The 14828-nt window shown below is 37.3% G+C and overlaps 1 protein-coding gene across 1 annotated transcript in view; it reads right to left on the bottom strand.

The window, feature by feature from the left end:
* The window catches only part of PHLPP1 (PH domain and leucine rich repeat protein phosphatase 1), a 257199-nt gene that overhangs the window by 52904 nt on the left and 189467 nt on the right, over positions 1 to 14828 (bottom strand). The window contains exons 9-10 of the mRNA XM_054460529.2: positions 12129 to 12224; positions 8134 to 8289 (exon numbers count right to left, since the gene is read on the bottom strand). Of these exons, the coding sequence (XP_054316504.1) occupies positions 8134 to 8289; positions 12129 to 12224 (252 nt within the window). The remainder of the gene's footprint in view (positions 1 to 8133; positions 8290 to 12128; positions 12225 to 14828) is intronic.

The raw sequence follows: 14828 nt of genomic DNA, 5'->3' as shown, positions 1-14828 counted from the left end.
TATTTCTGTGGGTTGCACGTTCACTTTCTTGATGGTATCCTTTGAAACACACAAGTTTTAAATATTGATCAAATCCATTTTATCTATTTTTTTAGTTGTTGCTTAAGTTTTTGGTGCTTAGATGTTTAACAGTTTTCTATAACTTAGATCTTAAAGGAGACTTGGCTTGATATAAACATCTTGAGTCAATCTTTCATTAAGTTTTTAAAAAACATTACTCCATTATTACCTTGCATTGTATAATGTTTTTGAGAAGTCTAAAGACAATCTAAATATTTGCCTTTTAAAACTATTTTATCTTTTTACTGGTGGTCATAATTATTTATATCTTCAAAATCTAATAGTTCTAATATAATAAGTTTTAAAATTGAACATTCTGGGTTTATTCCAGGTACCCAGTCGACACTCTTTTTCACATGTACTTTAAGATATTTTGTTTGTTGTTGAAAAAATTCCTTGAATGATATTTTTAACTAATAGTTCTGTCAATTTTTGTTTTTGTTCTTCAAGGACACATATACAAATGTTATGCCTTTTGGATCTGTCTTCCATTTCCACTATTTTATCTCTAACCTTTTCAAATAATTCTTTATCTTATTTTCATTCTCTTCATTTTCCTTTGTTTCTTTAATGTCCCTTATTAATTTTTTGGGTGTATTCTCCCTTGGGCACCCTGTAATTACTCCTCATTTCTCAGATAACTGTCATTTTCTTCCATTTTCTGAGTTCAATCACTTCTTTCCAGCCTTTCCTGTGTGTCCACTTTGTTCTCAGTTCCTTAATTTTTTTGTATCATAAAATGTTCACTTGACTATATTTAATTTTGCTGGGAATGTTGTCTTATAGTTTTCTTAGGCTTCATAATAGATTCTTTGGGGTACAAACTATTCGACAGTGGACATATGTTGTTTTTTGCTTTCTCATTTTGAGAGCCAGTAACCCAATATGGATCTGTTCATCTTTTTCCCAGTTATTTTCAGGGTATCAGGTTGTTTTACAAGTTTCTTAGTTCAGTGCTGTATCTTCTATCAATAGATAAGTGAAGATACATTAAGGGATCTCTTTGTTTGGACTGAGTAGGGAAGGGCTGTGTGTCCTCTGATGTTCTGGTTCACTTGTCTTGTAGAACCTTTAGTTTTCCCCATTTGCTTTGCTTCCTCTTTACCAATCCAATTGCCAATTTTCCTTCAGTAACTGTATTTCTGGCTTGCTATCCCTTCAAGTTGCACTTACTTATACCTAAGCTTAGGTGGTAGTGGTACACCCACCTAAAGCCCCACTGCCAGCTTCCCTGTTCTCTCCTCCCCACAGTTTTTCTGATTCTGCCATTGCTTGACACAAAACCTCAGGGTATAGCAGGGATAAAGTCAAAATGTAATTGCTGGGAATTGTCGCTTATTTCTCTTTTTATTTATAAATTATCCTCTCACTGAATTACGATGGGGGCTATCACACTTTGGAGCTGCTAAAGGAACAATATTTCTCACAGAAGATGCTCTAGCTCAGTAGGGTGCAATCTGGCTGCACTTCCTAGTTCTCTAGGGAGCTTTCCTTAGGGCGGAATTCTCCACTTCAACTCGAAGATATTCTTGTTAAGTAGGTCAGGGTGGGGCCTCAAAATCTATATAGCAGAATTCTGATGGTTGGCAGAGTTGAGAATCATCGTGGTGCAAAAACCCCTGTCCTAATGCATATTCATGGTTTCTGGGGATACGCACACCCCTCACCGGCAGGGTGGACTTGCCCATCTCATCCATTTTAGGAGCATCAGAGAAACAGGGGCAAAGTGACCAAAGCAGTCTCTCAGAGTACAGGCAGAACTCTTCTGGTAATCCACGAATGGCCTCTTTTCAATCTCAGAGCAATGTTCACAGCTGAACACAGGAATGCTTGGAAGCTTCTGGCTAAACCTTTCTGGTTTGTTCTGGTTAACAAAAATGGAGTTTGCCACCAGAACTCCAACCTTGTTAAGATTACATAATCAGCCACTTTCCAATGCCCCCACCCAACTCCGTTCTCCAGGACTGAGGTAGATCTTTTTGGGAGAAATAGGGGAGAGAAAAGAATGAAAATTCTCTTCCCCTTCATAGTATTCTAAACATCATCGACTGATTCTCTAGTTTGGAAAAAAGTGTCAGTTGATTTTGATGTAATAACCCTGGTTAAGAACTACACCTTAAAATATGTGAGAAACACAACACTTCGAAAAGCAGAGAGGGGATGTATATGTTATCTAGAAATATCTCTAGACATATTCAGTTTTTCTATTAAAATCCTTCTTTTATAAAAATCTATTTGTTTCAGCAGTATACCTGGGTCACCTTAAGCTTTCATTGTGTTCAGCAGACCATCTGCACTGGAGTCACTGGGGGAGCCTTGATAAACATACAGTTCCCAGACTATCCCTCTAAAATCGAAGTGAGAAGACCTGAGATAAGAGCCAAGAATCTGCATGTTTGATAAGTACTCTAGGAAATTCTGAAAACACTTTGAGAAACACTATCTTAGTCCACTGTGACTCTGAAAACATCAGAACTTCACTCTCAAAACATCAGAACTTCATGATACAACAGAATGTCAAAAGATAGCCCTCATCACTGAAAAAAAGAGTTGTCTACAACTCAGATTTTTTAAATGCCAGAAATATCTGTCTTTGCCAAAAGGCACCAGTTGTCATGGTCAATCGATCACACTCTTCTAAATTTTCTGTTCCCTTTTAGTCCCTTTGATATTTACACATATTCTTTCTGAGTCACTAAAACTTATGGTCTGTAATGTGACTAATACTCTGGGAATATTTAATAAACACACATGAGCAATTACCACGAAGCTCATTTGAACATACACTTCCCCAACTTCTGCCCCTGAAAATACCTTGTACTAGTCCACCCAGGAATAAAAACAGACCTGGCTGCCCTCCCAGAGCAGGGACCTATAACTCTCCTTTAAAGGGTCCATTTTTGGCTTTGTTAATTAGGCTGACTTTATCAGGAGAAGCAGTCTGGCCATCAAATGTGCATGCAGATGCTAGGTGGACAGGGAGTCAGCCATTGCCAAGATTTCAGGAATTAACAGAAGGATGGCAGTCCCTCTGGCAATGTCTCATCCACTCCGGTGACCCATGGAGAATGTCTACCCTCCCTGCACCCATCTGTTGATGACAACTAGTTATCTGAAACTCTTTTGGGGTTTCCATCAGGAAAATCTTCAACTCTAATTAAAAAGACAGGTAAATAAGAAATCTAGGCCCATGATCTAGATTAGAATATCTTCTTCAAGTATTTAGAGGAAGATGACTAAAAGTTGTCTAATGTAATGTAGATTCCCGTTTCTTATTTGGTTACCAAATAGCTTCCTGCTACCAGGTATAGCAGATTAATATATACTATTCTAAAGCTGTAATACCTTTTTTCATTTTTTGAGACACGGTCACACTCTGTAACCCAGGCTGGAGTGTAGGTGGCGTAATCAGAGCTCACAGCAGCCTCGAACTCCTAGGCTCAAGGGATCCTCCCACCTCAGCCTTCCAAGTCCAGAGGTGTGTGCCACCACATCTGACCTTTTTTTTTTTTTTTTTTTTTTTTTTTCAATTTGTAGCAACAGGGTCTTGCCATGTTGCCCAGGCTGGTCTCAAACTCCTAGGCTCAAGCAATCCTCCCGTGTTGGCCTCCCAAAGTTCTGGGATTATAGGTGTGAGCCACTGTGTCTGGCCCTGTAATACTTAACAGACGGTATCACGTAATTAAAACTATGAGACTGGCTTTAGCAGGCAAAATTCAGAGCAAAGGAAAACTCTCATGAGTCAAAATGTGGTCTTCTGCTCTGTGTCCAATAACACATGCTTCTCTGATATTTCTCAACACTTGGTAGTGCAAGTTCTACTTAAGAGCACGAACCACTGAAACATATAAAGCCCTTTCCTCAGTTATATAACGAAACACAGAACTGTAACCATAATTTATTATCACAAAAAATTATAAAAAAGGAATTTACATATTTTTAAGATTTGCATTATGTAGCAAACTGAATGGAAGGGCAACTGAAGCAAAGTTTCACCAATGCCTGCAGCTATTTGCCAAACACACAGCTGTGTATCATCCAACAACAAAATGTTGCTCATTATACCATGAGCCTAAATTATACTAGACCAACCTTATAATTTTCCGTCTATTCTACCTTCTTAAACCTACCTTTCACTATAGTTTATTGTGCAGTTACTTTAAACTCTTCATTAGATTGTAAGCTTCTTGAGGATAATTCCTATGTTTAGTCATTTCTCAATGTCCTATGCATCCAGCACAGTGATTTAAACTCAGTGAGATGTCTGCTACATTGAACCATGTGAACAAAAACAAATCACAACTGAAACCACCTGCAAGAAGCCGGTCACAAAGAATCTTTCCTAAAAACTGTCTTTAATATTTTAAATTTCATGTTTTCCGGGTTGGCCTACTTCACCAACTGTTAGTACTAGTTTATTCACTCCCCCCTCAAACTCATCAAACCAAATACACGATATTTGTAAATTCTCCTGAGTTTAAATTATGCCTCAATAAAAAAAATGTAATAACATTTTTAAAAATAGGTAGGTAAAAATCTCCATTTTGAGGTTGTGCAAAGAGGATAAGTATTAACCTTTAAAGGCAATAATTTGGTGGAAATCATTAGAAAATATTATTTTTCTTATCTTCTAACAAGTGAATACAAAACTATGGTTTAAAAAAACCAGCTAATCAAATTTATCCCACCCCCTTCACATAATCCTGTCTGCCCAAGATAATTAACAATCTTAACTTTTCTCTGATTCTACTAAATCAATTGCTATGCTATGCTGGAGATGTAGCAACTAGAGCTTGGAAAACAAAGGTGTGAGAGTATGTCTTCTTGAAAAAATTTCTTATTTCTCCCATTTTTTGGTCATTTGTTTTATTCTCATAAAATAAAACCAAGGCATTTGCCCCTTCTCATTCACCCAACCCTTTACTCCAGAACTCTCCTGTGCCAGAAGTGCATTTATCCTGCCCTGTCCTCCCCTTACAGCCTCCAAAGGCTGGCAAATTGTCCCCCATGGTCCCTGTTTTCAAAAATGCAGCTGGCTGTAGACAGGTCAGTCTATTTGTATGGGGATTTCTGCCTAAATGCCTTTAGCTAACACTGCTGGCCTAGCTTATGATAGCAGTGTCCTTCCAGTGGCTCAGTTCACATCTTTGTCCAGTTCACATTCATGTTCCAGTTCACACAATCCTTCCTTTTCTAACATACAGGCACCGTTTGGGAATTGTACAAATAAGCAAAATGAGAAAACTGAGGTTTAGAATGACCTGCACAGAATTACAAAGCCAACAATGAAGGCAGTGGTTCTCAATCCTGGGAGTCATCACAATCCCCTAAAACTACCAACTGTTCTTACGTAAATCCTTGTCCAAACACATCTAAACATGAAAATATAGTCTCCAGAGAATGAAATACAGAAATGTCCTTGTAAAATCAAATTCTCAGAAATGAATAAAGAATGATTATTATCTATTGGAAATTCTAGCACTGATAACCTTTAATAGTCGTGAACTTACCAGAATTGGCCAGATTCAGAAATGGTTTTTATTTCACTCAGACTCCTAAAACCTAAATCCATTCCTTTATTTGGTTCTACAGATTCAGTGTAGAACTCTAGGGGAACAAGTGGATTCTCATTATGACATAACTTATAATTCTCCATAGGAGAAGAAATCAAATTTTATAGTATTCACAACTAAAAAGCATATGTCTAAAGTTATCTGTCTTTGCACACTGTGCTTTGATATTAATGTAAAAACAAGAATTCTGGCCTGGTGCAGGGGCTCATGCCTGTAACCCCAGCACTTTGGGAGGCCAAGGCGGGTGGATCACTTGAGGTCAGAAGTTTAAGACCAGCCTGGTCAACATGGGGAAACTCCATCTCTACTAAAATCACAAAAATTAGCTGAAGTGGTGGCATGCACCTGTAATCCCGGCTATTTGGGAGGCTGAGGGAAGAGAATCACTTGAACCCAGGAAGCGGAGGTTGCAATGAGCTGAGATCACACCACTGCACTCCAAGCCTGGGCCACAAAGCTAGACTCTGTCTCAAAAAAAAAAAAAAAAAAAAAACCACCCCAAAACCAAAAAACAATAATTCTTTCAATGATCTTGAAACATTTCACTTTTTACCAGGAGGATGACATAGTACTGGCCAATTACAATATGACAATCTCATTTTCTCATAGTTCTATTGTTTCTTTATAATTATTCCAGTTGGAATTTGTTATAACTTACATGAGTACACTGAAAATAATTTTCTTTTTAAGTGAGGAAAACAGAACAAAAGGAAAAAGAAGAGTGCTAGAAATGTTCTATATCTTGTTCTGGGTAAGGTGGTCCCTGCAACCATTTCTATAAATATGTAAAAATTCATTGAGCAGTACGCTTAAAAGTTGGACACTTTACTAAATGTAAGTCATATTTTTGTAGTAAGATTTTTTTTAATCTTATTAAAGATTTATGGAAAAGACGAGTAAGAAAAAAATATAAAGCCAGGAATGAAGGTAGTATTTGAAATTCCTTAAATTCTCTATCATTTATTGCACAAATATTTTTTGAGCACTTTCCTTTATTCCAGACACCGTGTAAGATGTTGATGATAAAACTATAATTAAGACACAGTCACTGGCCGCATGGTGTTAGTAATCTAATAATGGAGAGAGACAAGTGAACAAGAAATTACAATACAGGGTGTGATGGGTATTACGGCAGGAGTAAGCTCAGGGAGTTAGGAACATGCAGTGGGAAATCTAATTCGGCTTAGGAGAGCCAGAGATTGCAGACGCCCATTTCACCCACATAATATCACACATGCTGAAACATAGCTAACATTTATTTTGTAAGGTAAAAAGATCTGTCATAATTTCCTTCTCTTCTCTGCACTTCTAGAAGCAAAATTAAATTTAACGTTTTTGTCTTCATTATGAGATACACTAAAATTTAGATCCTTCATATTGTCTCCAAAGTAATGGTCACTCCCTAAAAATAAACATGGGAGCAGAAGTCAAAATAACTCAGGTTATGAAACATTTTAGAGTGATGCACATGGGTTCTGAAGCAAACAAGATGCTCCAAAGTAAGTTAATAGCCACTGTTAATTAAAACTTTCTTTAAAGAAAATTCTATATGTGGCAACTTATCACAACAAAATAACAGAGCTTCATTTAATGTTGAAATTAACCTCTCCCTCCCATTCAAAACAACTTCAAATGCTCAGTGTATGATACAAGTAATTTAGGAAAATTTTGTTTGTTCAAAACAAAATAATTGAATTGAATACGGAGTTAATTATGATAAAGATAAGAAGGACTGTTTAAAAAGCAATAAGTGCTAGGCATGGTGGCTCACACCTGTAATCCCAGCATTTTGGGAGGCCGAGGTGGGTGGATCACTTGAGGCCAGGAGTTCGAAACCAGCCTGGTCAACATGGCAAAACCCCACCTCTACTAAAAATACAAAAAATTAGCTGGGCTTGGTGGCACATGCCTGTAGTTCTAGCTACTTGGGAGGCTGAGGCAGGAGAATCACTTGAACCTGGGAGGCAGAGGTTCCAGTGAGCCGAGATCACACCACTGCACTCCAGCGTAGGCGACAGAGTGAGACTCTGTCTCAAAAAATCAAAAAACAAAAAACACCACCACCAACAAAAAATAATAATAACAACTAAGCTAACTCTGGGACAATTCATCTCCATCTCCCAAAGTCCCAAACATGTGAAAGCGGGAACAGAGAATCATAAGATAATTAAGCTAAGCCTGGCATAGGATGTGACCAGGTAGTAACAGAGCAGCACACTTCTCATCCTTGTTTTACACTTACATCCCCATGACACATGTTTATGGACAATGTAACCTACTTTGCTCCAGAGAGCAGCAAAGTTAATAAAGAATCTATAGGTTGCTCCTGACTCCATCGCCTACAAAATGGTCAATAAAGTGGCTGGCAAAACTATTTCCTTCATAAATCTGGGACAGACACATAATCAGAAAGTTTATACAGTCTCAGGTCACAAAAGACAAAGACACAAATGAGGGAGTATTTATAGACTCAGATGATAAACAAGACAAATGGCTTTACCTGTCAGCCTTCATCAGAAGGTTAGGCGGGAGCTCAAGGAGCTGGTTGTGTTGCACATCCAAGACCTCCACCGAGGTTCTTTCTAGCCTTTCAGGCAGCCTTGCCAACTGGTTGTGTCCTGCCAGTAGTTTCCGGAGACTGCTATTACAAAATAAGCTGTATAAAAAGGGACAAAAGACCGAAAAATGAAAAAGAGCAGAAGAATACTTAAAATTACCTCTCCAAAAATCACAAATTCACTTGGAGCAGCTACAAATTCATTTTAATATAAATTCAAACTTGGAACTATTTGTGTTTCAACACTTTCTATACTCAAAAAAAGGAGGAAGGAAAAAACTATGTAAACAAATATTAAGCAAAGAAGCTCTACATAGCAAAAAACAAGTTCTATAGATGTACACACTGAAGAGATCAGTCTAATCTTGTTAGGGTCACAAGGCAAGCTTTCAAAGGCTGCATGCTTCTCCAGAGTAGGGCTTGTATCTTGTATTGTCCCAGAATGCTGGGTGCTTTACCCATAAGAGATTCTGAATAAACACAACTGAGCAGTCTTTACTTACAGGATCTGCATTAAATAAAGGGTTCTTCAATCAAACTTTTACAAATGTCAACTGAGAAAATGTTATGTTTTTCCTCAGTTGCATTTCACAAGCCTAACTGCCTCACTTCCCTGGCTGTATTCTGTTTTTTTCCCTAACTGCCTCACTTCCCTGGCTGTATTCTGTTTTTTCCCTAACTGCCTCACTTCCCTGGCTGTATTCTGTTTTTTTCTAGCTTAATCCTAGACCAAGGTAGAGACTCTCTCCCGAAAGAGCAGCATGTACTTAATCCACTATTTTCTTGAGAGACAAAGAGCTGTTTGGAAGCTTGGCTGTGTTTCTTGTAAAGGTCATCAGAACTGTCAGACATGATGAATACTTGTTAATCTAATGTAAATCTACATTATGACCACTTCAGACTTCTCCAACATTACAGAGAATAAAACAGGCCTTGGGTTTAAACAGACATCTGGGGGAGTGGGGAAAAGTGAGGTTACAATTTGCATCCTGATCACTTTAGATTAAGAATTAATTTATCAATCTGCCTAATTAATAAATTAAGAGTTAATTTATTAATCTGCTGTCAAAGAATGAGGCTTCCTCATTCACCTCCTGTTTTCCACCATTCTGATCTCACTCACAAATACCCACAATTTTTTAAAGTTAATTTTTAATTGACACAAATTAGCATACATTTATGGTGTAAAACATGTTTTAATATATGTATACATTGTGGGATGGCTAAATCAAGCTAATTATCATACGCATTACCTCACATATTTATCATTTTTTTTGTGGTGAGAACATTTAAATCTACTCCCTTAGCTATTTTCAAGAATACAAGACATTGTTATTAACTGTAGTTACAATGCTGTGCAATAGGTCTCTTGAACTTACTCTTCCTGTCTAATCCAAATTTTGTATCCTTCAATCCACAAGAGTTCAAAATTCCCATAACATTAGGGAATAACTTTATTCACTTTAAATAGCAAATGGAGTTTCTTTGCTCACACTATAAACAGAAAAACAACGCATACTCTTTTTGTCCCACGTGTTAAACACACACACACACACAAGAATACTGTTTAAATTCTTTAACAATAGAGCATTTGGGATTTGCATTGAATAAGGATTTGTTTAGATTCTCAAAAAGCCTGTTCTGATACAGAACAAATTAAAGATCAACGAATTTGGGGGGAAAATTGGATAAAATGTCAGTTATCTTGCATTTGTTTGTTTATATATATATATAAATAATATATATAATATGTTAATGTATAATATATAAAAATATAAAATATATATAAAATATAACTTTGTAGTCTTCAGCAAAACAGAGAACTTGGATGCCAATGTGCTATCTGTGGGATTGAGGGGTGGAAGGGGGAAAGAGAACAGAGAAAATAGAAAAGGCTAGGTGTGGTGGCTCATGGCTATAATCCCAATACTTTGGGAGGCTGAGGCAGGTGGATCACCTGAGGTCAGGAGTTCAAGAACAGCCTGGTCAACATGGTGAAATCCCGTCTCTACTAAAAATACAAAAATTAGCTGGGCATGATGGTGCATGCCTGTAGTCCCAGCTACTCGGGAGGCTGAGGCACGAGAATTGCTGGAACCCGGGAGGCAGAGGTTGCAGTGAGCCAAGATTGCACCACTGCATTGCAGCCTGGGCAACAGAGCGAGACTCTGTCTCAAAAAAAAAAAAAAAAAGAATAGAAAGAAAGAAAATAGAAGAAAAGATAACGTAAAAAATTTTTTTCAATGAATTATTTTTTTCCCTACTGCTTTCATTTTTCCTGTTCCTCTATTAAAAGGGTCATGCATGGAGACACACACACACACACACACACACACACACACCCTCTTGTTAATGGTGATGGCTGCAATGGGTCACCTAAATGCTCAGTCAACATAATATTCTAGGGCAGAAAGCACTTTCAAATGGATCATATTTACAGGTAAAATGTATTGCTGCAGAACATAATGAAATTAACAGAGCTTTTCAGGGATGAAAACATAACTCAGATTTCTTTAATAAGAGCTACATTCTAACACAGTGTTACCAAATATAAGCCACATGTAATTTTAAATTATCTAGTAGCCACACTAAAAGAAAGAATAAAAGAACAAGTAAATGAATTCTCAGAGTATTATTTCATTTAACCCAGAATATACCCCAAATATTAACTTAACATGTAATTAATGAGCGCTATTATATTTTACATTCCATGTATATTTTACACTTATAGCACTTCTCAATTAGGACTAGTCACATTTCAGGTGCTCAACAGTCACTTGGCTAATGGCTGGCTGGGGGCTACCATACTGGACAGCTCAACTCTTAACATGTTTACTAGGCTTACCAAGCAAGTATATCTTCTGGGTAAGGAAACAGGAATGGTGATCACATACCTTTAAAGATTGTGCACTAAAGTAAAAGTTTACTCCAAAATGGTGACATACTTCTATAATATTTTCACTGATGTTTTTGACTACACATAGCTAAAAATAACTGACTTCCTCTGTTCAGTGACTGGCTGAGAATGGTGGAAATAATAAGACCTGGGTTGAGGCAGCCACAAGTAACTATATGAATTTGTTAATTGGAATTAATGGATACACAAAATTCAGTTCCTCAGTCACATTAGCCACATTGCAAGTGCTCAATAGCCACAGATGGCCAGTGGATACCATACTGGCCAGCACAGATACAGAGCACTTCAATCATCACAGAAAGTTCTACAGGACAGCACTGGATAGACTCTTGGTTACTAACTGCATGGCTAGTCACTAAAAGTCTACTAATATTTTGGACCATGATTAGTCAACTTGAAAATATCTGTCTGTATTTACAGACAATAGAAGTCATCATGTGGGTGTTTTGCAAATCTTGCCATTAAAGTGAAAATTATAAAATAAAAATAAGAACATATTTAAGAGAGAGAAGGAAAGAGAAGTTCTTGAACCTTCTACTCCCAAATTTCACAACAAGAAAAAGAGAACCTAGTTTGCTCTTTCTAGGTTTCATGATCTAACCATCTTTTTTCCCCCCTCAAAGTTAAAGTCTAGGGAGAACAAAAGGTATTTATGGTTAAAGTAGACATGTTAAGTCAATAAACAGAGGTGGAAGATTCTGAAAGACTTAAGATTCCAGAAGTGGGCCAATCATATTGTTTGCTTCAAAGATTGTTTTTGGCTTACTTAAAAATTTCCACCAAGCACCACTGCCTGCATGGTTTTGAAAAGTCTGGCTGAGAGTCAAAGCCTCACTCTACTCCTCACTGCACTGCATGAAGAAAGTTTGTAACTTGAAGACACCACATGGGGTAAAAGACACCATATTAGTTTTTAAAGCAAACTCTTTTAGGCTTATGATACCAAGTTAAACACTGAATCAGCAATTTTTTAAATTGCTCATCTATTGTGAGATCCTCTCATTTGATCCGTAACACTCACCGGGCAGGAAGTTCACATATTTGATTATAGCCAATATCCAAAACTTCTAGCTTTCGGCTTTCACATACCCACTCAGGCACATTTTCTAAACGGTTCCTAAATGCAAGAACATAAAAGTAATTGGTTGAATTTGTCCTCAAATGTGGTTCTAAACTCAAATTAATTACAAAGAATAAATAAAACCTCAAATGAAATACCAAAGTACCGAGGGCATAAATCAAAAGAATATGTGGATTCGCTTTTCTCTAGAAGCAAGATGAATTGTGATAGGGAGAAGAAATGAAGAAAAAGTAAGGAAGGGGCAGAGCACAGTGGCTCACGCCTATGGGAGGATCACTTGTGCCCAAGAGTTCGAGATCACCCTGGGCAACACAGTGAGACCCCATTTCTACAAAACATAAAAAATTAGTTGCTCATGGTGGCATGCACCTATAGTCCCAGCTACTCAAAAGGGTACAGTGGGAGGACTGCTGGAGTATAGGAGTTCAAGGTTTACAAGTGAGCTATGATCTCATCACTGCACTCCAACCTGGGCAACAGCACGAGACCCTACCTTTAGATTAAATTAAATTTTTTAAAAAGAAGGAAGGACATAGTTACATAGTCTGTATCATCTCTCAAGTCTAAAAAAACAGTCTAGCTCCAAATTTACTTTTAGGGTCTATAGACCTATGTCAAGTTCAGGGAGAATATGTGTTATATTGAACATAAAAACACAAAAAGTCAATGGCATATCATAGTTTTATTTTCAAATTTGTATTTTTACCCTTAATATTAAAATATTTCCCAACTCCAGTTGTCATCATGAAAACACAGCCATGGATAAATGGGAAGCGAGAGAAACAGTTTTAAAATGGTGGCAGTGAAAAGTTCACTGACAGTTAAGACTCAGAATTAATTATTTAAAAACATTTACTTGGGCACTAGATGGTAATTACAGTTACTATAAAAAAGAGAACTAGGCCTGGCGTGGTAGCTCATGCCTGTAATCCCAGCACTTTGGGAGGCCCAGGCTGCAGATCACCAGAGGTCAGGAGTTTGACACAAGCCTAACATGGTGAAATCCTGTTTCTACTAAAAAAATACAAAAATTAGCTGGGTGTGGTGGCACATGGCTATAATCCCAGCTACTCAGGAGGCTGAGGCATGAGAATCGTTTGAACCCAGGAGGCGGAGGTTGCGGTGAGCCAATCCACACCATTGCACTCCAGACTGGGCAACAAGAGCAAAACTCTGTCTCATAAAAAAAGAGAGAGAGAGAACTAAACTAATGGTGTATTTAACTATTAAATGAATTGATCATTACTTAGATAAACTACTGTATTTGAATGTGTCCCTAGTCACACTGGTTAGCCTTTTACTTTCTTTTTAAAATACATACAATGATCAGGCACAAAGAATTTCAAACAGTGTGTACATTATGACTACAATTCTTTATACGCAGATGAGTAATTCTGTGAAAACATGATGCTTGGGATAAGAATTATAAGATATTACAGCAAAAGAAAAAATAATTTTGATGTTAGGGTGGTGGAATTATGCACTATTTATGTTCTTTAATTTTGCAGTTATATCTACTCCTCAATTAAAATACAGAAATAGAAGGAATTATTTTCTGCTTAGTGTCCGTATAGGCACATACAGTTCTGGATTTGAAGCCCTAAACATTGACATGCTCATTTTTTTTTAATTGTTAATATCTAAAACATCTCAACAGGATAGGGGATTGAAAGTATTCTTTAGTAAAAACAACCCCAACATATAAAGATTAAAACTTCTGTAAGTGATAAAATAACTTAGAACTGTGTATGGAGGAATCTGACCCAGTAAACACTGTGGTAGGTGACAGCATGGGAGGTAGATGAGGTAGTGTGTTATAGTGAGGATTCTGGGCATGAGAGTGGCCACAGGAAGATGAGTATCATTTAAGAGGCAGAATTCAGAGACAAGCATGACACAAGAGTTTCCAATTCAGTCTCACTTAGGGGTTTCAATGGCTACCATTTGCTGATTACATTGTCTTTAAAAAGTAGTTTAACTCTGTGACTAATTCTCGAAAATATATCTGGGCCAGGCATGGCGGCTCATGCCTATAATCCCAGCCCTTTGGGAGGCCAAGGCGGGTGGATCACTCGAGGTCAGGAGTTCCAGACCAGCCTGGCCAACATGGTGAAACCCCATCTCTACAAAAATACAAGAAAATTAGCCACGCATGGTGATGTGTGCCTGTAATCCCAGCTGCTCAGGAGGCTGGAGCAGGAGAATCATTTGAACCCAGGAAGCAGAGGTTGCAGTGAGCCAAGACTGCGCCACTGCACTCCAGCCTGGGCAACAGAGCTAGACTCCATCTCAAAAAAAAAAAAAAAAAAAAAAAAAAGAAAAGAACCGTTCAAGATATTTATATGCATCCATGTACGCAAATCCCATTCCTATACTCTTCCTATACTACTCTTATTCAAAATGTGAAAATAACATTTGGGGTTGCTGGTGGTGGGAGGAGTGGGTGGGGAAAGAAAACTAATTAGGTAATGTCTGATTTAAGTTAATTAAACAAAATTGTCTGATAGGTAGTTAGTAGGAAATGCATGAAGCACTACTTAAAGAGTTTTATGATTTTATAATTATATATTTATAATAAAAATTTAACTAATATTTTCCCAATAGCTAAATACTGACACATCTTGCATAATTATGATTGAA

Source organism: Pongo pygmaeus, chromosome 17 (assembly GCF_028885625.2).
Source record: "Pongo pygmaeus isolate AG05252 chromosome 17, NHGRI_mPonPyg2-v2.0_pri, whole genome shotgun sequence".
In the NCBI taxonomy this organism is placed as follows: domain Eukaryota; kingdom Metazoa; phylum Chordata; class Mammalia; order Primates; family Hominidae; genus Pongo; species Pongo pygmaeus.
Note: the sequence above shows the minus strand (reverse complement) of the source record. Positions and strands in the feature narration are given on the sequence as shown.